This window comes from Mizuhopecten yessoensis, unplaced genomic scaffold, assembly GCF_002113885.1.
Source record: "Mizuhopecten yessoensis strain PY_sf001 unplaced genomic scaffold, ASM211388v2 scaffold7551, whole genome shotgun sequence".
NCBI lineage: Eukaryota > Metazoa > Mollusca > Bivalvia > Pectinida > Pectinidae > Mizuhopecten > Mizuhopecten yessoensis.
The window spans coordinates 569,833-595,100 of NW_018407104.1; the positions used below are offsets into that span (position 1 = coordinate 569,833).

The following is a 25,268-nucleotide window of genomic DNA, read 5'->3' on the forward strand; positions in this document are numbered from 1 at the left end:
ATTTACCCAAAGACGCAAGAAGCAAGAGATCATCCAAGCGCGTAGGAAGCTGAAAGGAACGAGATTCGTTATCCTCGAGGATCTAACGGGTTACAACCAACAGAGAGTTAAGGAACGCATTCATTATTGATGAAATGTTACTCGTAGTGCTAACTCATGGAAAGAAACGCAGACTTCCGTTCGAAACTCCACTTGAATTGGAATTAAATGAGTTTTCATTTCCAAAACCACGGAAATAAAAAGTTAAAAATGCAAAATTTTGTGTTTCCTTAGCATATATATGTCATTAACAAATCAAGATGACTATTTTAAACTTTAGATACACATCCTTCTAGTAGTCCAGTGGTGCCTTGTGGTAGTGGAGAGTTTTCATTTCTGATACTTTTCCTATTACAATGTACCATGAAAACTAATAGCCAAAAAGTAAAAAAAAAATGTTTCCAGAGCATACAAAATATGAATCAAAAATATTTTCAAGGTTACTTCATCAAACCTTCTTTTTAGATCCAACAAGTTGTCTAGTAGTGACTGTTACCAAAAAGCATAGAATTATTATACAAATATTTGTCTGGTAGTTTCAACAGATGGAGCCGACACAGTTTGGGAGTGGAATATTTGTAGTACAGGATAATGTTTAATGAGAATATTTTGCTATGACTGCTTAAATATTCAGGTGAGCGATACATGATATGGCATGACTGATTTGGCTTGGACACCAAAACAACGATCTTTTTTCGTGCTGACTAGTACTGCGGTGAAAATCGCGTCCATTGCAAAACTTGTAAACCGAACACAATGCTACGCTTCACTGAATTTTGTCGACGTTTACATGACTAAACTCAAGCCAATACCCGGGAACAATATTACAAAGCGACGACGTCTTTTATTATTCCAGATGTTATGAACATGCGATATATTTTGTTTTAAATATGCATTAAATATAAATAGAGGTTCCATAACGAGTGGCGGTGAATTATCATGTGTATCCAACTCTCGTTAGTTAATTTTCAAACTTCAGAAAAGGCACGAGCTTTAGGGAGTATCCACCTCTCGTTAGTTAATTTTCAAACTTTAGAAAAGACACGAGCTTTAGCGAGATTTATCCAACTCTCTTTAGTTAATTTTCAAACTTTAAAAAAGACACGAGCTTTAGTGAGTCTTTAGTAATATCAAATAATATCATATTTCACGAGTGTAGCTAATATTTTGATACATGTATATTTCACGAGTACGCAGCACGTACTTGGCCCTGATCTAACATTCTTTGGGTTACTCCCGGGCCTAGTTTTAGTATGTCTTTCTTTAAATTCTAGGTGTTCAATTTGAACTAGGGTCCAATCATATAATATGACATCCCCCACTTTATGTCGCGATGTTCCGTAACCCCTCTCTTACCAAAATAAACTATATTTTTGAATTACATGTATAGTTCGGCGGAGACATTCAGGATTGGATTATCCTAGTTGCCTAGTTTGATATCACTCATCCATGTCATCATCAGCCCGTTTTCCCAAATCCCTTTTCCCATCTCTCCTCCCATCCCTCTTCCCATCCCCCTTCCCATCTCCCTTCCCATCCCTCTTCCCATCTCCTTTCCCATCCCTCCTCCCATCCCTCTTCCCATCTCCCTTCCCATCCCTCTTCCCATCTCCCATCTCATCCCTCTTCCCATCCCTCTTCCCATCCTCTTCCCATCCCTCTTCCAATCTCCCTTCCAATCCCTCTTCAGCCCTTTCTATTAAGATTTTATAACGTCACAAACTTTGGCAAACTCTTCACCAGAGCTGATTTGATAGCCATAACTGTTCAGTTTCAGGTACCGGTCAATACTACAATGTAAAATCCTGCCATTGCTACCCTTCTACTGGCGGTCACGATTGGCGATATCGTGATGTTGTGTGGAGGGGAAAGAGGGAACAGTTGTTAGTCGATCATATAACTTAAGTTTTCCAACATTTGAGATTGAATTGGTTTCGAGGAAAGTTCTGACCGAGCCCCGATACTGGTTTGATATTGTCGTTACCGGCCGGACTTGTCGACGTTCCCAACCAAAGCGTTGACGTTGACTCACACCCTTTTAGTAAACAATTACCTGAGATTTAAACATGCCTAACAATTGCATCGAACTTTTAGACTGTTATATCACTTCTTTACCTGAAAGACCTCCCCCACCACCCTCCAGGTAAAACCGGCTGGCCCCCGGGCGACCCCCATCCCAAGACAGATTCTTACAGTATTAATTCTATAAGTGAAATTGACAAATTCAAGTCTTTCGGAAAAGTACTGCAACAATTTAAGGAAATTTATCGCTTTTCTATCACAGCCATGACTCGTCATCTTGAATACTTCTATATAACATTACCCCTTGCACATCAAAGTTGGTAAGTTAAGTCTTTAATTTTAAGTATAATTTTAAGCTAGTCCGGATATGACATATCCCTAAATCCCTTAATTGGTTTCGTTGCTTTTCTTTGGACTTTTTCCAACCTGTCAATATGCTTTGATTTTCCTTTTTTAACCTGCACACTTATTTGGCCCTAATGACCTATCCTGTGTTGATGGGCTGTTAAACATTAATAATAGTAATTTGGTCTGCAAATGTTAGGGCATTGTCTATAACACCCAATGATCCTTATAGTGACCTACTAATACGTTCGTTCTCTCGATACTCACCAGGATGGAATCTCAAGAGCCATTTGTCGCTCCACTATCTTTCCATATCCAGTTGGAGAGCTTCAATATATTCAAGCCCATTCATCACCCTGTACAATTTAGTGTCATCAGCAAAATCTTTGCCGGAGTTAATACATATGTATGTATATTAAGAACAGAATGGACCCCAGGACGGATCCTTGAGGTACCCCGATGTTATTTAAGTCCAACTTGAAAGTTCTCCTCTCACATACACCATATATTCTCTGTTTAAATTGAAGCTAGTCGTCCAGTTAATAATCTGTTCACTAAACCAGTGAGATGGCATGTTACTTAAGAATCTTACATGTGGTATGGTATGAAAAGTATTTGTGTAAATTTTGATCTCAGTCAACTGGTTTTAACATTCCTGTCACCTATGATTAATACTGTTCCCTTTTCTTATTATGTAGAATACAGCGTTTTCCAATTGTTCTACTTGTTCTAGATGATTCGGGTATGTATACAACAAGAAAATAAACTGTCAAGTTTTCAGAGACATATATCTCCGCTGCTCTATTCTCGGGCTTTCAACTTCAATCTCAGATATACGATACTCAGACTTTGTGTATAGCAATGCCACTCCACCTCCTATATTGCGCTTGTGTCGGAAAGGATCAACCTCAAATACCGGTTTTTTGATCCTACCGTTTCGAAAGTATTAGAAAACAACATGTTGAACACGCAATGCCAATGTTCTGACAGTCCACAGATAAATGAATATCATACTGTTCAAGACATTCGAATAGATGTGTTGTGCCAGACATAGTACCTTCCACATTCCAGCACATCGTATTCAGCTCTTCACCCCCGTCTCAGAATCATTAGCCATGATGTTGAGCAGATGCTGTGTTCGTCCATCGATTCAGAAAGTATCTGAGGAATGTCACACGAACACCTTCGCGCTACAGATAGTCACTCATGGCCAGTTCCGATGTAATTCTGCTACTGATTCACTGAACATAGTACCTACAGTTGCTTCTCCTGACAATGTCCTAAAGCCAACAAAACGACATTGGCCAGTTCTGATATAATTCTGCTACTGATTCAGTGAACATAGTACCTATAGATGCTTCTCCTGACAATGTCCTAAAGCCAACAAAACGACATTGGACAGTTCTGATGTAATTCTGCGACTGATTCAGTGAACATAGTACCTACAGATGCTTCTCCTGACAATGTCCTTAAGCCAACAAAACGACATTGGCCAGTTCTGATGTAATTCTGCTACTGATTCAGTGAACATAGTACCTACAGATGCTTCCCCTGACACTGTCCTAAAGCCAACAAAACGACATCGGCCAGTTCTGAAGTAATTCTACTACTGATTCAGTGAACATAGTACCTACAGATGCTTCTCCTGACAATGTCCTAAACCCAACAAAACGACAATGGCCAGTTCTGATGTAATGCTGCTACTGATTCAGTGAACATAGTACCTACAGATGCTTCTCCTGACACTGTCCTAAAGCAAACAAAATTATCTGCGAGGTTGGGCCTTACTTATACGCTGACGTTGGACAATGAACTCTTATATATGTTTAGGAGCCTTACCAACGTTTTCATTTATCTGTCGTTGCCCTCCGGTGTGTGAGGAATTTGATGTTAGTTGTGTTCCTCTTTTGCTCAGCGAAAGGTAACTTTCTTTCCAGGTATTCACCTGACAGCGATCGTCAGAATTGTTATCCTTTCCAGTTATATCGGAATCCAAGGCAGAAAGGGAGTGATCCGAAAATGTTAAGTTGTGCTTGTGCTTTTACTTAAATCAGTGCTTGGCCTCTTGTCATTTTTAGTCAATGTCGATTCATTTTCTCTCTTCTGTTTTTTCCGTTGATCTTCAATGTTTTCCTTCCATGTCATTACACAGTTTTCGAAGTCCCTATATCTTTGATTGACAGTTTTTCGTCGAATCGGCCGAACCAACCAAGTTTGACTGTGTCGTCGCACCGCTTAGCAATCTGCAAACAGTCTCCTACTTTCTCTTTGGCCATTTTAATATCCTGTCTGAGCATATCGTATTGACCCTGTCATCAGTTTCACTTCTCCAGTTCCTGTTTGCCTTCTGAGTCTCGTCACATTTCTTGCTGGTCTCATTTACCACTTCGTTGTGCATGATGTTTCAGTTTCAGCTTATTAATTAGACCGCTATGCTCTACCACCACCCTGCACCATTCCTTGTTCGATGCGTTAAAAACTTTTGTTGCTGAGTTCCTGTTTTATTCGTCTTAGGACGCTCCCGTTATCTCCATTAGCTTCATAACTGACAGAAAGGGAGGCGGTTCCAAAACGGCACCTCTTTTGATTTCAATGTTTTGGTGAAAAACATCCACTAAAATTCAAATGAGCACTTGGTTCGTTTTTCGTAGAAGCATAAAACTGAAATTCTCAAAACGTTTTTCCACTAAAAAGACGAATGTTTTCAAACTAACAAAGCATTGAATGACCATTTTTAATGCAACCACCACTAGGGATCAGAATACATGTAAAAATCTCTTTCTATGATGAGTAATCAGATATTTACAGACAAATCAACAGCCAGAAGCCATCTCAATCAATGATATTTTCCGGACCAAAAAAAAAATGTGTTCATCTTAGAATATAAGTATTTGATAACTTTATATATATTTTGATTATAGAAGGACGAGGTCATCACCTACCAGTGACAAAAATATCAATCCAAAATATGCGGTGGAACCTATTCAAAGAAAGGGTCAAATGAACATACATTTATGGTCAATCGACAGGACATCTCTAAAACCTCGATCAACGACTTCATTGTCGTCTTGCTCCAACCATGTCATCTTCGCTAGCCAAGTGTTCGCTTCGTGTAATTGGAGTGTATACGAAGCGAACACTTGGCTAGCGAAGATGCAACCATGTGAGCTTATCTATAATGGTTTTTTTTGTAAAGCTTGCTTCCAGAGAGTGGTCCATACCGTGTCCAAAATGTAACCAAGAGGTAGAACTATGGTCATGAGTTTATAATAATTACTCTTCTTCTGGTCACAGTAAGACATCATATGAAGCGTATGGTCAGCACCTTTTCATATAATTATATGTACCATCTAGTATGGCAGTCACTCTGTCTCCAAAGAATGTTTCTGCGAAAATGGTCGGGATCGAGGAACCTTGGAACTGTTAGATTTATTCAATGCTTGTACTACAGAATTATTTATTTTTGAAATACTGGACACGAAAATACCCCAAAAAAGCAGAACACTGATTCAAAGAGATATCGGTTTTCATCTTAACCCAAAGTAGCAAAAGCCGTTTTGGGTAGAATTGGTATATACCCGAAGAAGAAAGATATGGAACCCAACCACAAGTGGGTTTTGAGAAAGAGTTCTTTGGACCAACCTGTCCAAGCTTTGCAGCCACTTTCATCCAAGAGACAAAACAGTGAGAGTGAAAGCTGATTGATTCTTTGAAAGGATGTACGACACTTTTAAAAGGTCATCAATTATTTCAGATGACCTACTTCATAACAGATAATTCGAAGGCTCTCTTCATTGAAGGATAGCCAGTGTACAAGGGTTCGTGTAATTGACAATAAGATGAAATGAGCTACCACAGGTCAACACCACCAGGTATGGAAAAGGGTCTTTCCGTTTTCAGGGTGCCCGCATATATGGAACAGCCTCCCGAACGAGTTACGAAAAGCAGAGAACTACTCTGGCAGACTGATTCGTATGTGGGAAGACCCTGAATGCGGATGTACCCTATGTATATCCTAGTAAACTTTTTTTTCTGTGGTGTGCTGCCAGTGGTTTGAATTTTTGTGCTGTATGCTAACTGTACGCTGATGTGCTCATGCAGGCATGTGCTAGTGTGCTTTACCATGTGTATATATGTGCTTACAGAGTGCAAATGTGCCTATACTATGTGCTTATAAGATTTCCATGTGATGGTTTTCTTTTTATGTGTTGTATGCAAATAGCATGTACTCTTCAGTTTATGTGAAGGATTGCTATTATCCACAAGAAGAAGAAGAAGAAGACTTCCTCCTGGTCGTGATTTCCGTTATCTCCGCAGTACATCTCCTTTCCTGGACTAGGCCTACCTATATAGCTACAGAGGGGTTAAAGACCGTGTTCATAAATGAGACTCTGTTCCGTTTACTTTAAAATATGTTTATTCAGCAATGAACACGGTCTGAAAAGACACACAAAGTAGTGGTAAATTGCACAATAATAATTAGCATGAATTACGTATAGAAACTAGTCATAACATATACGTATACAATCCTCTAGCGATAAACTCATTTTCAGTGCTTAGTCTAATACAGTATAGTCTACTTGTCTTTTTAATTTTAAATTTAATTTTGTAATGTTTGTCTCTGTTATTATACCCATATGTTTTGTCGAAATACAATTAATTATGTTCTATGTTTTGCAAAATCGACAGAAAATAAATATTTGTGTGTCTTGTATCATCCTCATTATAAATTCAAATTCGATTTCTTAAACATACATGTGTGTGTTTTAATTTACCATCCCTATTTCGCCAATGAACTAAATGCGATTTCTGAAAATTGGAGATATCGAAAGTACGGATTTCCAGGTAGTTTGGAAATTCCCTGTTACTATTTTTGAGCAACCAATCAGGTTGTGTGATTCTGATATATTTCATCATGTGACATGATCACTAGACAATCAAAGTCGAAGCAGAATGGGCCAGACGTAGGGCCTAGAAGATATAGAATATGGCTAGCGACAACTTCAGAGAAAATTTAAAGCCGTATTGTATAGCTGTTGAAGGCTTTCCGGCGGATACAAATGAAAGCCAAGTGAGACTGGTATTTACAAAATGTCTGAAGGCAGAAAGTATCGCGGGTGCCCAAATCGAACGAACAAAATGGCTGATGTTATTTCATGATGGAGCTGGTAAGAACGTAAAACTTTTGTTGTTGTTATTATTCCATTATACAAAGGAGATAGTAATATTAAACAAACTATAGTTATAGCGAATGCGTTCATATGCCCGTTCACGAAATACGAACGTTTCAAATACAACGGAGATTTGCCGAATTATTGACAAATCAAAAACGAAAGTAGGAATTCCATTTCCAGGTTGTACACGCAGTGACGTACATCGCCCATTTTACATATTTTTTTTAGTGAAGAAATATGTTCATTTACTATTTAGATATTTGCTGGTTCAATTACATGCAAATTATGCATGACATGCAGAACAGAAAATAGAGTAAGTGTGCTTCCACCAGGAATCGAACAAGCAATCCCATATATACTTCCTAGTCGGACACTCTAACACTGAGCTAAAGAGAAAGTCGATCCTTCTTGCATGAAGCTAGAAGCCAACAATCCTATGTACCATTAAAATATGCTGCACCGACTCCCCTCTTTTTAAATTTGTATGCCCGGCCTCAAATGCCACAACAACCTAGTCCGAATTATTCTGAAGTTTTATGGACTTTCACACACATGTCGCACATGGATCGAAAGATCTGTTCTTTCTGTACAAGATGAACATACAAAGCATGCCTCAAACAACCAATACAATCACTAAAAACACATTTTTTCAACTTTTATTGTTTTACTCTAGTTTTTTGGTAGCCCCCGCCTTCTAATGTCACATGACTAATCTCGCCGGCCTACATCATAATGTTGGGAAATACCTTCGGTAACGTGAGATCTCGTTAAGTCATGTGACATTGCTCATGGCCTAATTTCCATTAAAAACATGGGTTGGTATAGAAAACGTTGGAAAATACTTTTCGTAATGTTTTTTGAAACATGTTATTGATCCCACCTAGTGCATAAAGAATAGATCTTTCGATCCATGTGCGACATGTGTGTGAAAGTGACGATTTGTTTCTAAAATATCAGTTTGAAGTGCGCTCCAGGCGCGGGGCGCATATTTCCCGCATATTATAGAGGGCCGGAGTTCTGACGTTAATCGACGACAGACCGATATTAAAAAAGTTGATAAAACGTCCGAATAATTTGCACTACAACCATATAGCTGGTTTTAACTCCCGGTCACCATAAGAAGGGCCACATATACACCATTTGTAATGGGGAAGCGAGTAATGTGTTTCCAACCGGAGAGTGAACCAAGAGAACCCAAGCTTCCCAGTCCTCTGCTCCACCAATTGAGCTATAGGAAATTCCCTCTATAGCGCCAAGTAGTGGTGTACCGATAATCAAGTAGTGGTGTACCGATAATCGGAAACATCGATTAAATCAAGTTTGAAAAGGGTCCGATCCAATAATCGATTTTGTTGATGAAAGATCGATTATGTTTAATTGTATTGTAAATCTCTTCTAACTTGAAGCAGACGCAACATCTGCATCGACATTATAAATTTGGTGGCTAATATAAAAACGGAATTGTTTATGGTAAAAAAGCGGAATTGCTTTTCGTTGCGCCTTTGTATTCATTTCGTTTAATACATACATCTGCATTTCGTATCAACCGGAACCGCCATATTTGAAAGCTAGTAAAATGAAGCTAGCAGATTGTTTTTCGTGATAAATTATTATTAATATGGTATGTTATAGTGATTGGAGCATTCAAATGGTTGTAATTAATACCTAAACTGTGAGTACACCTAGTTGTCATCAAGTTTTGAGTCAAAACAGAGATGTAAGTGAACCCTTCCTTCCGCCTACATTTCGGAAACGAGTATTTTCTCATCAGTCGGCACAATTACATCAGGTAATAAATCGTCTGGCCTCTTATGTTACAAGAGTAGGTCATTTAAACCGATAATCGATTATCGATCGATTATGGAGTTCCGATTATCGATCTTGAATATTTGACCGATTCCCAGCACTAAGCTGTAGAAGGTGACCGATGTCACTATTACTACATGCACAATTAATTAAAGTCATACATGCGAAAAGGGGAGAAAATGCATGGTCAAATTGGGACTCCAACCCGGGACCTCTGAACTTTAGATGTATTAAATAAGACATGCACTGAAAACTTATTTAGCTACCTGGTCTCCAGCGATCGATCCACCAAAAACTATCACTCAATAACCAGTTTCAGGACATTAGCCCCTTGCAAAGCATTTATTAACCCAGTACTTAAAACGATTAAGAGTTGTCCACAGGCACCATTGTAACAGGAGAGGAAAATGCACAGCCAGACCCGGATTCAAAACTAGTACCTCTGAACTCTAGACTAAGGCTTGAGACAACAGCCATTTGAGCTTAAAACCTGGTCCCCAGTTTCACAAAAAATCTTACGATAATTTTTACTCGTTAGAGAAAATTTACGATTTTGTTCCGTTTCACAAAAATTCTTACGAGAATCTTAAGTGAAAAATTTATCATAACTTGACGATAGCTTGACCCAGCTCTCTTTTAAGTGTAAAATTTGATTGTAAGTGTAAATTTATATAATATGATTTTAATCGTAATTTTAAACATGGCTGCTACGATTGCTTTGAAAACGAACTAAAGAGCGATATATCGAGAAAAGGTTTTTCAAGGCAGATTTTACCACTGCACCTAAGTCATGCCCTATTTCTAACCAAAACAATATAGATGTTCCATAAGGGGCGGTGTTAGTTTCAATGACATAATTTAACGACAAATTTAATTGCATTTATTAATAAATCAGTGGTTTGACTGTCCTTGATTTGTTACTTATTGTTTGAATCCGATCAGTGTATTGTTAAAATCACACACAAACTATTCCTCAATCAGGAAATCTCAGGATCATATATACGTATAACTTGTAACTTATAACTTACACAACATATAACCTAACATTAGTAGGCCTACAGGCCAATTCGTCACATTAGTAAGGGTTTTAGTTAATAATTCGTCCAAATACGCATGCATCAAAATGCCACCTGCACCAGCACTGAAGATGATTTGACTGAAATGTCTATAAATAAAGCCTCCCCCGCCCCTTAAATTTGCATAGTGACTATTTTTGATGGGTAATATGATGTTTTCAATTTTTGTAACTAGCTAAAATTGTAATTTAACAACATCAAAAACAAAACTCTCCTCGCTCCGCTCAACATTGAAGATGAGGTAACATTACAAAAAAATCCACCTTGATCCACATGACCCAGACTTGTATTATGGTTTCAGAGATTCAATTACTACATGTAATGTTTCTATGAATTGGTTTGACCACATTCTCATATATATATTGATAATTGAATAACAAAAGATCACAGAAAAAGACCTTTTAAAAATTAGTTTAAGTTTAAAGACACTAAAAAACAAACTCGGGGCGTATACAGTTCCGTTTCTCTTTATTTAAACATCTTGAAATTTATTTAACGAAACTGCTTTGATTGGGCAAAGATGTTCTCTTACGATAATTGTAACTCAAAATTTTACGATAAATCATAAGATTTTTTGTGAAAAGATTCACTGGTGCCCAGCGATTAATACTAAATTGCGTTAATCAATCGCTTAAAATAAGTATAACCGTATGCAGATCAGATCCTTATAAACAATAATATTAAATGATATATTGAATATACATATGTAAGTCAATTTGGATTGGTGCATATCTAGATCTTTTATTGATCATTTTGATTGGATAAGCAGCACTCGACAATATGGGTATACGTGCATACATGTGTTGTACAAAATAGGTTTTGAGAGAAAAGTGATTTTCAATTATTTAATGATCAATTTATTATGACATTTGGTTTCTTGATAAAAAAAAGGTTTGGCTGTGAAATAAAAAAAACTCATATTTTTTTTATTATTTTTTGTAGAGGTTGATGCATGGTTGAAAAGGAGTGGAATTCAATTACCAAATTATGTACTTGAGATCAGTCCTTGTATACCCTGTGACATTCCAACGTCATGGGAAAAGGTAGACCTACAGGTAAAGACAATGATATGTATACATGTACATTGCATCTGAGTTCTTATACAGATTTCATGTGTATATTGTTTGAGAATTGCCACCTTCCTTAAGGTAGAGAGTCCCAACACACTTTTTATGCGTCCGTCAAATTTGACGGAAGTATTATGGTATGGGTCGTCCGTCCGTCCGTCCGTCCGTCCGTCCGGCGTAAACTTTCGTTTGTCCGGCAATCTCCTCCTACATTTTTCGACCGATCTCTTTGAAACTTGGTATACATTATAATCATGATATGAAGTTGTGTCTCCCTTGAAAGAATTTTGATTCAACAATTTTTTCCAAAAGTTATTGCCCTTTGTTCATTTCAGTATTTGAATTTTTGTCCTGAGATCTTCTCCTACATTTTTTGACGGATTTCTTTGACACTTAGTAGGCTAAACAATCATGAAATGTTGTTGTTCCCTTGAAAAGAATTATGATTCAACAATTTTTGCACAAGTCATTGCCCTTTGTTTATTTCAGTATTTGATTTCTGTCCTGCAATCTCCTCCTACATTTTTCAACAGATCTCTTTGAAACTTGGTATACATTATCATCATGATATGAAGTTTTGTCTCCCATAAAAGTTTTTTTGTCCAGAAATGTTCTTCTTCATTTTTTATAGCATGTCAGCTAATCACTCTTTGAATGATGCAGATCTTATTTCAATGTAAGAATGTATATAACACTATATGGCATTCAACGGGCGTATATTGTTCCGCCGCGCGGTACTATTGTTTAAATTAACTGTCTAACAAAAAGGAATTCAATTTTTCCTGCAATTTTCTGACTGACTAGAAGTATTTTGCTTGCACATTTGCTTCAAGAGATGGAAGTTTGTATTCATTTTAAAATGTACACTGTTTGTATTTTGTAGCATCATCTTTAGTAGCTAAAGCAATTAAAGATGCCAATAAACAATTAAAAATATTAATGTTCTGAATCTTGTGATTGCATGCCTCCCTGATTTTGCTTAAGTTTTATAATTCTTATAAAGTAATTTATACAGTGAGTAAACAGCAGATATGCATTGCCTATTTCCTTTGAATACAGTTTTTTGGTTCTCTGTCTATCCCATAATGCAATATTGTCATACGGAATTTGCCATGTAAAAGATATGCATTCATTAGGTTGCCTTACAAGCGTCGGCTGTAGGGAATTCCTCTTTGTCTCAGCGGTAGAGCTTCAGACTGGAGAGCCAAGGATCACGGGTTCGAGCCCCAGCAAGGGCACTATCTTTATCACTATTCCTCGTCCTATTACAGTCCAATAAGCTACCTTAAAATACAAAATTAACCACCCATCATTATTATTAATATTAACTGTAGATATTTGGTAGACTTTTACTATTTTTAATGTATAAAAATGTTTTTTTTTATCTTTCAGTCTTTGGGCCCTCCGGTTGGTTCTGGTGATACAACACAACAAAAAGGAAATGTTGGACAACAACAATATTATCCACATCCTGGATACCAAGGTTATCCTTGTTACCAACCTCAGCCTGGTTATCAACCTCAGCCTGGTTATCAGAACATTCAGTATCCAGGCTTATATGGTCAATATCCGGGACATCCAGGGAATGTACCTCAGACGTATAATCAGGGATATCCTCCAAGAAGCTATAGTTAACAAGGGCCAAACCCTATGGGAGCAAGACCAGGTCCTTCAGGAACAGAAATTGTGGTTTACCCCGAGGTCTCAACACCAGGACCCCCAGGGGGGCCTCCTCCTCAAGAGCAGGCTAAAGGTCAAGAAGGACAATCACCAGGGATGGGTGATGAAGGTGAAGGTCATCAACATCCTATACAAGATGGCAGCCAGCCACTTAGCCCATGGAAGCAGCCACAAGCTTCAGATAGTAGTAAAGGTTCAGACATAAAGCCAGATGCTCAAGGAAGACCAGCTGAAGGGCATTCATCAATGCCTGCTAACTATGGACAGCCATATCCTGGACAAATGCAAGGTCCAGAAGGAATGTACTCGTTGCCACAATATCGTGGCCATTATGTTCCAAGATTTCCAGGTCCATACACCCAGGGCCAACCACCACCTTATAGTGCTTATCCCAGAATGCATCCAGGTCCTAGTGGTTCTCCGAGGATGGCTCATCCTTATCAATATCCATATCAACCTTCACCAGAATATGCACCGGATGCATCTGGTAAATTTGAGAATGGTATGACTTAAGTCATTACACCAAGCTAAATCTCTCCATCAAACTTATCTATACCAATCTCATATCTTTCAACGAGAAATGTCTAAAGTTAGATAAAAGTAATAAAGTAAATGAGTTGATAGTTTTGATGTTAATTAGCACTCAAAGAAGCTATAGTTTGTAAATTTCTGGAAGATAATTAACCATTTATTTCTAAATCGTATGTAGAAGCAGTTGCTGCTGAAGCTGAGAGAGAGGAAGAAGAAGAGGAAGAGGAGGAAGAGGAAGAAACTGAACAGCTAGGGATGATCAAGGTTACAGAGATATCGCCCAAGACCACAGAGGACACTCTGACCTACTTTTTTGAGAACAGAAAAAAAACTGGAGGAGGGGAAATCGATGAAATGGACTTCAGGAAAGAGTCCGCTACAGCTATTATAACATTCAAAGACCCTGCAGGTATGACAATTGAATTTACGGTATATAGCTGATAACAAATTGAAAGATATTGATTTATTAGCTCACCGGGTCCGAAGGACCAAGGTGAGCTTATGCCATACCGTGACGTCCGTCGTCCTTTCGTCCGTCGTCCGTCCGTCGTCCGTCCATCAACAATTTCTTTAAACGACTTCTTCTTAACCACTGATTGGAATTTAACTAAATTTGACTGGAAGCATCCCTAGGTGGTGGGGATTCAATATTGTACAAATGGTTGGGGTGACCCCCCAGGGAGTTGAAGGGTTGGGCAAAAAGGGGGCAATTTGGCTATATTGCTTTAAGCGACATCTCCTCTGGAACTAGGAGATGGATATCAACCATATTTGACTGGAAGCATCCCTAGGTGGTGTGGATTCAAAATTGTACAAATGGTTGGGCTGACCCCCCAGGGGGCTAAGGGGCGGGGCAAAAAGGGCATTTTGGCTATATTGCTACAAAGGACTTCTTCTGTAGAACTATGCACTGGATATCAATCATATTTAATCAGAAGCATTCATGGGAGGCAGGGATTCAACAATGTATAAATGGTGTGGCTGACCCCCATGGCGGCTGAGGGGCGGGGCCAAAAAGGGTTATTTAGCTATATTACTTTAAGCGACTTCTTCTCTGGAACTAAGAGATAGATATCAACCATACTTGACTGGAAGCATCCCTAGGTGGTGGGGATTCAAAATTGTACAAATGGTGGGGCTGACCCCCCAGGGGGCTGAGGGCTGGGCAAAAGGGGGCAATTTGACTATACTGCTATAAACGACTTCTTCTGTAGAACTATACCATGGATATTGATCATATTTGGTCGGAAGCATTCATGGGAGGCAGGGATTCAAAATTGTACAAAGGGTGGGGCTGACCCCCGGGCTAAGGGGTGGGGCCAAAAAAAAATATTACTTGGAAATGGTTGAGATCCCCACCATATAACCATATATACAATTGCTGAGTATAAAGAGAGGAATGCACATTTGCTTCCAGGATGGCCCTAGCGTCTGGCCCCACCCTTGGAGACTTAACCCCTGGGTGATAACTTTGAAACGGTTAAGATCCCTACCCCAAAACTATATATACAATTGTTGGGTATAAAGAGACGAATGCAGTCATGATATTAAAATTGACCCCAGGGTCTGCCCCACCCTTGCAGACATAACCCCTGGGTCATAACTTTGAAACGGTTGAGATCCCCAACCGAAAACTATATAAACAAATGCTGGGCAAAAAGAGACAAATGCAGTCATGATATTAGAATTGATCCTGGGGTCTGGCCACAACCCTAGGGACCTAGTTTCTGAGTCACAGCTTGGAAACAGTTGAGATCCCCACCCCATAACTATACATAAAATTGCTGGGCATAAAAAATAAAATACAGATATGCTACAAGGATTGGCCTTGGGGTCTGGCATATTCCCTTGGATCTCATCTGGAGAATATTTTGCCATAATTGCTTAGATATCCAGGTGAGCGATACAGGCCCTCTGCCCGGGCCTCTTGTTTGAATTTTCTCCACTTATTTGCTCTTTCAAACTTTTAAACAATCTTTTGATATAGCATTCAATCATTATTTCCTTAAAAAAAGTTGAATAAACTCTGTGAGGTAAGTCCTTTAAGAATATGCTTGAATCTATAGATCTAAAAAGTGATAATTTTTGTACATTTTGATGGGCTTGATACAAAGCATTGCTGGTAAATTGGAGTTAGTGATTGGCTGATGTTCAATGATAATAAAAAAATGATCCGTTTGCCCTTTCCAATTTCGATTATTGATAACAAATTCCGTATTTGATATAATTGGTACATCATCAAAATAAAAATGTTAAATGTAAAATATACATCGACAGTCATAACTGGATAAATATTGCTTGAAATTAATCCGTTATTGAAGAACGAAACCTGATGTATAGTTAACAACTCTGTCTATTGATGTAACAGTAGTACTAATGTTCTCACTTAATTTGGGTATTCTGTCCCATGAAATTATAAACATGCCATCCATCATCAATCGTTTTGCTACTTCTGATTACATACCAATCATTGATTGTTATTTTTACCCTTTCACCCCTATGTAACTTTAGTAGACTCTACCATGCATTATAATCTGGATGAGTCCATTATGGTCTACAGTGGTGAAAGGGTTAAACCTAATGCCCATCACTAGTACATGTATAATGATGTAATGATCACTGGTAAACTGGTAGAGTACATGTCTGACTTATGATGTTAGCAATGCCTTAGTAATTAATTCAAGAGTACAGTAAAACATGTTTAGTACAAGCACGCTTATTGCGATTTCATGAGTATTGCAAACTGATTCTGATCCCCGGTCAGCGCAACTCCTCATACTTTTATGTAATCATATGATCGTATTGTGAGTTTCACATACTTTGAGAATTATCATCTGTTACAAAGCAAATCAGCGCTCTCCTTAGGTGAAGTTCATTGTTATTTTTAACACAATAGTGCAAAACCCAATTTTCGAAGTCAGAAGTCGCACACCAGTGACCTCGACCATGGTCCGACTCCAAGAGAGGCGCTCAAGGGGCAATTGTCAGCTACCTGCTTTTATACGTTTTGTATGACTACTGAACACGGCGAGTAGTGTTCTCGATGACATTTTATATGTGTTGGGTTGTTTATCAAAAGTATTTGTTTATGCTTCGTACAGAATATCTATAGACTAACTGATCACGATACAGTGAAGTAAGTTTTTCAATGACAATTTCACTGTAAGGTGTTGAGTTGAGACCGAGGCTGCTGAGGTCAAGGTCACAATGTTGGATTTCATTAATATTGACTGTGAGGTTATGAATATGACATATGTCGGATAATGAGGTTGTGAAAGACGTACTCAATATTTCAAACGATGAGGAGTAAGTGGAGGTGGAGGGAGAGGATGTGGATTCGGTCATCATTGTTCCAAGTCGAGTACTAATATTAACGAAATGCTGTTTTCTCCAGGCTCAATTTGAGACTGTGGCAGTACGAAGGCAGCCTCTTGAGAATTTATTAAATCAAGCTGTGAGCATCTCATGCATTATACATGTGTTAAGATGAATTAAAAGAATTTCTGGTGATTTATGTTTACATTGTTTATACATATTTACATATAACTCCCAATAAATATAGGACTACCTGCATAAGTGACTGATAAAGTAGGTTTCTTGGGGTTCGTTAATATAACCATGTTTTACTGTACTCGTATCGGATGTAATCATTCTCAGTAAACTACTTAAACTAGGCTACAGAGGTAGACTTATCAGATATGTGAATGCAATAATATATCAACAATTCTTTAAAACAATCTTTTCACATTTGATTTCGCTTAACACCCAGTGTAACTTTAGTAGACTCTTACATGCATTGATCTGGATGAGTCCATTATGGTTTACAGTGGTACAAGGGTTAAACAAGGGTACATATATAGTGTTGTGGTTATTATAAGTAAACTTTTGAGGAACCATCTGTACATGTTTCTTGATTTGAGCATTACCAGTAAACTATAGGGGCCCAGTGTTGTGATAGGATATCTATTGTTTTGTTTCAGTGGTTGAACGTGTCCTACAGAAGCTACCATTACTGTTAGAGAAAAAGCAGATCAAAGTGGAGCGATTTGTCCCAGAGAGCTACAATTCTGGAGCTATGGGTAAAGACAGCAGTGAGGAAGAAACCAGTGATAAAGAAGAGACTAAACCGTCCTGTACGATAGAGGTGCGGGGCGTGAAGGAGACCACCAGCATAGACACAATTGAACTTTATTTTGAAAGCAAGAAGGCCGCAGGAAAACCTTTAGAAATTGTGAAGCTCGATGATTCAGAACGGGAGGAGGGTGTCATCTACATTACATATGAAACTGAAGACGGTAATTCAAATTCAACTTCTTATATCAGTTTTTCTGTTGTACCCAGTTTCGAGGCAGAGTGTATTTTCTAGCTCACCTTATGCCATTTAAAATTGGCATCTGTGTGTATCTCTGTCAAAGTGTCAACAACAATATCTTCTTCAGATACATATATGCTGAATTGAATTTCACCATGTTTGAATGAAAACTTCCATAGGTGGTAAAGATTAATTTTGTATAAATGAATATTATAACCCCTTGTGTGTTGGAGGGGGTACTCAGGGGTTGGGCCAAAAAGGGTTTATTTAGCCTTATTACATTAAGGAACTACAATTATCTTTTAATAAATATACTAACAGAGGCATTGACCTCACAGGGTGCTAAGCAACCGGTCCAAAGAGGGCACTTTGGCCACTTTGCTATAAGAGACTTCTTCTGGAACTAAGAGATAAATATAATCCATACATTGTATTTGGGTAGAAACATTCTCATGGGGTGCAAATGATTAAAAATTGTACAACTGCAGGGGAATGAAGATCAACCCAGAGAGCTGAGGGATTGTGCCAAGAAAAGGTGATAACTTAGAAATGGTTGAGACCCCCATCTTATAACTTATATCTGCTTCCTTGAGTCCTGAGACTTGACAAACAAGTGTGCTTTAAGGATTGGCCTGAGAGTGTGACCCTGCCAATCAGGACTTGGTCACTTGCATTCCGGCCAATAGTAGCATGAAAAAGGTTGCAATCCTTCGCCTATAACCATACACAATGGCTGGACATTGATTTTTATGGAATATTTATGAACTTGTCTTGTAATAATATCTATAGAATCAACACTGTCCTGTTTGTTGAATTTCTGTTATGGTATTTACAGTGGTGAGAGCTGTTGTGGAAAGAGAACACAAACTGGAGGGGGGCAAATTGGAAGTGAAACAGTACATCCCACCGCCACCACCAAACCCACGCCCTCTGTATCCTGATAAGGTGCTCATAAAGGGAAAGAATCCAGACACAACAAAAGATGGACTAGAAAATTTCCTGGAGGCAAAGGCTAATGTGACGCCAACACATTATTTACCTGGAGAAGAGGAGGACACTGTACTTGTGACATTTGAAGAACCACCAGGTGTGTAGAATCTTGGAAATCAATGTACTAACAGTGTAAATATATAACAGTTGTCTACTAGGATTGGGGGTGATAGTGTAAGTGTTGGGTGGATTCGTTTTCATGGAATCCGTGATAAGTGGTGAAAGGATTAGTGGTGGTAGAATTAGTGGTGGTGGGATTAGTGATGGTAGAATTAGTGGTGGTGGGATTAGTGATGGTAGAATTAGTGGTGGTGGGATTAGTGATGGTAGAATTAGTGGTGGTGGGATTAGTGATGGTAGAATTAGTGGTGGTGGGATTAGTGATGGTAGAATTAGTGGTGGTGGGATTAGTGATGGTAGAATTAGTGGTGGTGGGATTAGTGATGGTAGAATTAGTGGTGGTGGGATTAGTGATGGTAGAATTAGTGGTGGTGGGATTAGTGATGGTAGAATTAGTGGTGGTGGGATTAGTGATGGTAGAATTAGTGGTGGTGGGATTAGTGATGGTAGAATTAGTGGTGGTGGGATTAGTGATGGTAGAATTAGTGATGGTGGGATTAGTGATGGTAGAATTAGTGGTGGTGGGATTAGTGATGGTAGAATTAGTGATGGTAGAATTTGTGGTGGTAGAATTAGTGATGGTAGGATTAGTGGTGGTAGCATTAGTGATGGTAGAATTAGTGACGACATTGTATCTTTTTTTTCCTACAGATTTTGAAAAACTGGAACTTGCTTGTAAGAAGAAAGCATTGGATAAGCATTTCCTGAAGGTGTTCCGAGTGCCGATATCTAATTGTATCCTTGTAAAAGGGGCTGGAGATAAAACAAGCCTGAGCACACTAGAGTTCTACTTTGAAAACACCCGTAGGAGTGGAGGGGGTGACGTGATGGAGGTCAAGAACCAGGAAGATGGATCCTACCTTGTCTACTTTGAAGATCACACAGGTTTGATTTAGACCGGCCAGTTATACATTAAATTGAACTCAAATAAAGAAAATTTCCATTACGGATGCAATATATGCAAGAATCCTATTGGAATTCAGTACGATATACTATTTCATTAATACAGAAATCTCTGTATATTCTGAACATTTTGTTTGGAAAATATATTTCCAGGTAAAGAAGGTACCAATAACAATCAGTAATTAGGCTTTCAATCGGTATAGATTTTCAGCTTTTAAATTATTTTTGTACACACCAATATCAACAAATCACGGGTACATGGGACAGGTCTCTTGTGCCTTTTGTTGATTTGGTACATGGTACTGTAGAAATTTCCTCATTCTACAGTTCCCTCATTAAACAGTATTGCTTTTGAGAGGGACGAGTAAAAATTTTGGCCACTTGCAGGGTTGCCAACCTCTAAGGAGTCCAGTGAGGGAGATCTCCCTCCACTGGGTTTTCTGAAGTGTGAGACTTTTGACGGCGTCGCGGCGTAACGTCTTTTTATACGACCGTCAAATTTGACGGTAGTATTATGGTATGGTGTTGTCCGTCCGGCCATCTGGCGTAAACTTTGATTGTCCGGCAATCTCCTCCTACATTTTCGACTGATCTATTTGAAACTTGGTATACTTTATAATCATGATATGAAGTTGTGTCTCCCCTAAAAGAATTTTGATTCGACGATTTTTTGCAAAATTTATTGCCTTTTGTTCATTTCATTATTTAAATTTGTCTGAAAATTTTCTCCTACATTTTTTAGAGCATATCAGCTTACCACTCTTAGAATGATGCAGATCTTATTTCAATGTAAGAAAGTATATAACACTATATGGCATTTGACAGGTGTATTTTGTTCCACCCCGTGGTACTCTTGTTCAGGTGTTAAGATAACATTTACCTATGTATCAAACAAATCCTGGCTTTCACTGATTACTGTAACATCTGCATTGTTGATCTTTTTACTTCAAGATCTTTGCAGGAAATAAAAACAAAACATTTTTTGCAGATATATATTAGATTTTTATTTATCACACAAACAACTTGACATCAGAAATGCAACACATTATAATCAACGGACTTTCTTGTAACAATTTCTTTCTTGGCTAGAACAGGTACCAGTTAATTTTTTTGTTTTGCTGTCAATATTGCTAGTATGGCATGGGATCTTTCATGACCTGTCAAAAAACATAACAGTTCATATCAAAAGCAAGAAATTTACCATTGTAGTAATACGAAAAGTTCATTAACATGAAAGATAAACAAATTTTTTTAGCCAGCAGATAATTTGACAGTGAAAAATATTTTCAAATTATTTCTGGCTACTGCAGTACAGTATCCAAAGCAACAAACACCCCTGATCGTTTACTTGTACCATGCCTGAGATATTCGATTCAATTAATTTGTTGCATGATTTGTATACCTATGTACTACGTCTACCCAACATGTCATCACATGTCATCACACCCGACAACAATATTTCCTCATACACGACGACATTATGAGTAGAACTTTCTTTTCAGCGCGATAGGTACATTCAATATTAAGTTTACGAGTGAAAACAACTCACCTTACAATATTATTTACATTCGTTTCCACCAGATGTAAAGCGACACCTCGCGTCAGCTCACTTCCAAAGCACAACATTGCAATATGAGTTGTTTCCCTTTGTACGGTTCAAGCTATAAATTGCCGATTTATTGTTTCGCGTGGGATGGAGGGAGACTATTTTCGAATGCATGAGGCTTATGGCTCACGTGGCATGAGACATGTTTTAGCGTGAGTTTTCGTCTCACACCGTGAGAGTTGGCAACCCTGCACTTGCTACTAACATTTCAAAAGATTTTTTTTATTTTTTTTTGAGATGTTGAAGGTATAACTGTTGTGATGAATGAACAATAACAATTAGGCCTAATTACTCAATGTAAGCGTGTTGTTTCGATGTTTACAGTGATTGACCATGTCTGTGGGCGCTCCCATACTGTGGATAGCCATACCCTTGATGTGAAACTTTACCATGAGCTGATAGGGGACTCTGGAGAAGATGGACCAAAATTTAAGGTTCCAGATGTCTTGGTTATCACTGATCTAGATCCAAGGAAGATCCAATTTGTTCAGTATTCTCAACCAAACAAAGATGGTTTAGAAAAACAGTTAACTGCACAACATACAAAAATCATTTGGCCAGAAAAGCTTGCCGATCCAGTTAAACTTGAATGTCTGTTGACCAAAGAAGTTAAAGATTGTCGGAATTTGGCCAAAGAATGGAAGAAGACAGCACGGACAAGTCTGGACAAGTTTCTGGATGTCCTACTTGTCTACAAACATCAGATTCTCCAGGACGCTTGGGATGGTGTAATGGCACAGCTTCAGAATATGAACATATCTCACCCTGATGGTGTTACAGTAGCCGTGGAAAAAGTCCGTTTTGAAATTTTCGTCATGGGGCACAAGAAGTTTGCAACAGAAGTTTCTCAAAGTGTGGAAAAAATCATTGGAGAGATTGCTGATGAGTTAGATAGAAAGAAGAAACAAGTTAAAGAAACAACTTCACCAATGAAACATCACCAAGTTGTCATGTTGAGCCTTACACATTTCATTGATACAATGGAGAAGAAATATCCCGGGATGAAAGTCATGTTAGATTTTAAGGCCAGAACAGTAACATATGAAGGGTTGTATGGAGAGGTGACCAGTGCAAAGTTGGAAATGTATGAAATGATCAATGCTATGGTGTCCAGTGATGTGGGTGATTTCAACAAGGGCAGGTATGCTTACCTCCAAGACAAGGCTGTGAAACAGTATGTTGCAGGAAAGATGAAAGAGGACAAAATCATGTCTGTTTGGGAAATGCAGGACAACCGTTTTGTAGTGTATGCTATGACGGATGATGCTGCAGTTCGTGCGGCACACATTCTGAGAGATTCGGTTCTAGAGACCATTGTTGATGTGAAGAAGGAATCCTCTTCTCTCCTGTCATCAGACCGTTGGGCCAGCGAGGAGCAGTCCATCAAAGATTCATGCAGTGTAATGGTACAAATGAAAGTTCAGATGAACAAACCTTGTATTGTGATTTACTCCACTGATAGAGATGCTGGGATGGTGAGAGAACGGGTGACTGATTTCTTAACCATGAACACTATTTACAACACCAAATTATCAATCAGCACAGGAATGCTAAGGTTTCTTCAAGCCCATTGCGTCAATGAGATTCGTGCCATCGCAGATCGGCTCAAAGCAGACCAAGTCTCAATTGATATAGACAACCTTGGTGTGGAAATCAAAGGAACCGAGGTAGGACTCAGTAAAGCAAAGATGGATATAGGTAATGTCATTGACAGTGTCGAGAAAAAAGAACATATCTTAAAAAAACCAGGCATCACCAAACTGATGACATCTGAAGACAGTAAACCGAAAGTAAGTCAAGTGGAAAAATCTCATGGTGTCGTAATCGTGCCGAGCGATGAGAGCGAAGATGATGTCAGTGGAGGAGAGGCTGGAGGTGGGCCGACTCCTGCACCAAGAAGACGAGACGGTATACAAGAAATGGCGAGGTGTTCCCAGCCTAACTATCATCTCATGGTTATGTTGGGGGACATCACCAACCTCAAGGTAGATGTGCTGGTCAACGCAGCAAACAAGGAACTCCAGCATGCTGGAGGGCTCGCAAAGGCTATTGTGGACAAAGGTAAGGCATTCTATTTTACTGTATTGATCACCAAGACTTGTGAGGATATAAGGGTAAGAAATTCTATTTTGTTCATACACTGTATATGACTGTCAGTTTTACTTCCCAGTGAGATGATAGTTGAACACCTGCACGAGAGCTAGGTTCACATCACACACATGTTGCCTCTCAGGAGGTTGACATATCAACTGTTCCATACATACATGTAGTATCAGGGGATTTCCATCACACAATCATTTTTTACCAATCAAAAACTTCAGAATTATGATTGCCAAGCTCTGTCATTGTAAACAGATATGGCAAATGACAGACAAGTGGCTCAATTTAGGAGCATCAAGGAATACAAATTAACCAAAACTCTGATTGATAAAGAAGTCAAAAACACAAAACATGCAATTGAAATATCTGTTCGGTTTTATGGGATATTCTTTGAGAGAAGGGTCCTGGGGAATATCACCACTTTTGGGTTAATAAATCCTTGTATTGACCTAAATATTATAATTATGTAGTATTGGCGGGCATGCCATTGCTTTTATCAAGGGTTGTTGGAGTTTAGCCAAGGCAAGACCTCCATAATTTGATCATATGGTGCCTATGCAGGTGGATGGTGGAAAATGAAGTATTAAAAGGGAGGGGTACATGGCAACATCTAGGGGGAAATTAAGGGGTCAGAAAAGTTTATTTTTTGTAAAAATCAAGAATCTGTAGATTTTCAAGATTGAAGTACAGTGTATTGTTACAGGAGGGAAAAGCATACAGCGGGATTGCGATGAACACATCAAACGACACAGCCGGCTGTTGGAGGGTGACGTGTACTTGGGGAAGCCTGGGAACCTCAAATGTAACTTCATTGCCCACGCGGTGGGACCAGTATGGCAGGGAGGGCGAAATAACGAGGAGGACATGCTACGGGAAGCAGTGTTGAAGTCTATGGAGGAAGCCAACGACCATAATCAGACATCCATTGCATTGCCAGATCTTGGAGCAGGTACGCAACTACGTATACATGGGGCATAATTAAGGGACAGCTGTAAATAAAGTTGTAATAATTTTCCTGTTATTTACTCCAAGATGTTCTTTGTCGTCATGTTTTACAGATTAAGAATTTAGAAATACTAACTGATCACTGTTTCAGCAGGGAACTTCAAATATAGCAAATCAAGATTTGACACTGCAGTTTTTGGTATCAAAACTTCATTATTGTAACTACATGTAATGCAAAGGTAAATGTACATTTGTTAAATTTCAACCCTTTCAAAAAACAATTTAAAGAAAATGCACAAAGGAGAATATTATGATCGGTTCAGATGTGTGGTCTGAAATAAAATAGTGTTGTCTTTGTTTTTCAGGTAATAAAACCTTTATACCTGTAATCTTATAATCTAGCTGACCAGATTCCCCAAATGATAATCTTCCACCAACAGTTATAAGCAAATCATTGAAGCACACTATAATGATATCCAATTAGTCTGCTCGACACCTGGTTTTTCATCATGAATTTGAATGAAATTGCTTTAGTTGATCTTATCTCAGGGA

General features: G+C 38.5%; 2 protein-coding genes across 2 annotated transcripts in view; both read left to right on the forward strand.

Moving 5' to 3' along the window:
• The first annotated feature begins 7,333 nt into the window (after window positions 1–7,333).
• On the forward strand, window positions 7,334–13,164 carry LOC110453959 (programmed cell death 6-interacting protein-like). Its single transcript, XM_021503216.1, has 3 exons — window positions 7,334–7,574; window positions 11,405–11,517; window positions 12,922–13,164. The coding sequence occupies exons 1-3, from the start codon at window positions 7,394–7,396 to the stop codon at window positions 13,162–13,164; spliced, it is 537 nt and encodes a 178-aa protein (XP_021358891.1). The 5' UTR covers window positions 7,334–7,393.
• A 4-nt stretch (window positions 13,165–13,168) lies between these two features.
• Window positions 13,169–25,268, forward strand: part of LOC110453960 (poly [ADP-ribose] polymerase 14-like) — a 71,226-nt gene continuing 59,126 nt past the window's right edge. The window contains exons 1-7 of the mRNA XM_021503217.1: window positions 13,169–13,711; window positions 13,919–14,149; window positions 17,721–18,035; window positions 18,888–19,139; window positions 19,814–20,047; window positions 21,996–23,732; window positions 24,475–24,743. Coding sequence (XP_021358892.1) covers window positions 13,180–13,711; window positions 13,919–14,149; window positions 17,721–18,035; window positions 18,888–19,139; window positions 19,814–20,047; window positions 21,996–23,732; window positions 24,475–24,743 — 3,570 coding nt within the window. The 5' untranslated portion in view covers window positions 13,169–13,179. The remainder of the gene's footprint in view (window positions 13,712–13,918; window positions 14,150–17,720; window positions 18,036–18,887; window positions 19,140–19,813; window positions 20,048–21,995; window positions 23,733–24,474; window positions 24,744–25,268) is intronic.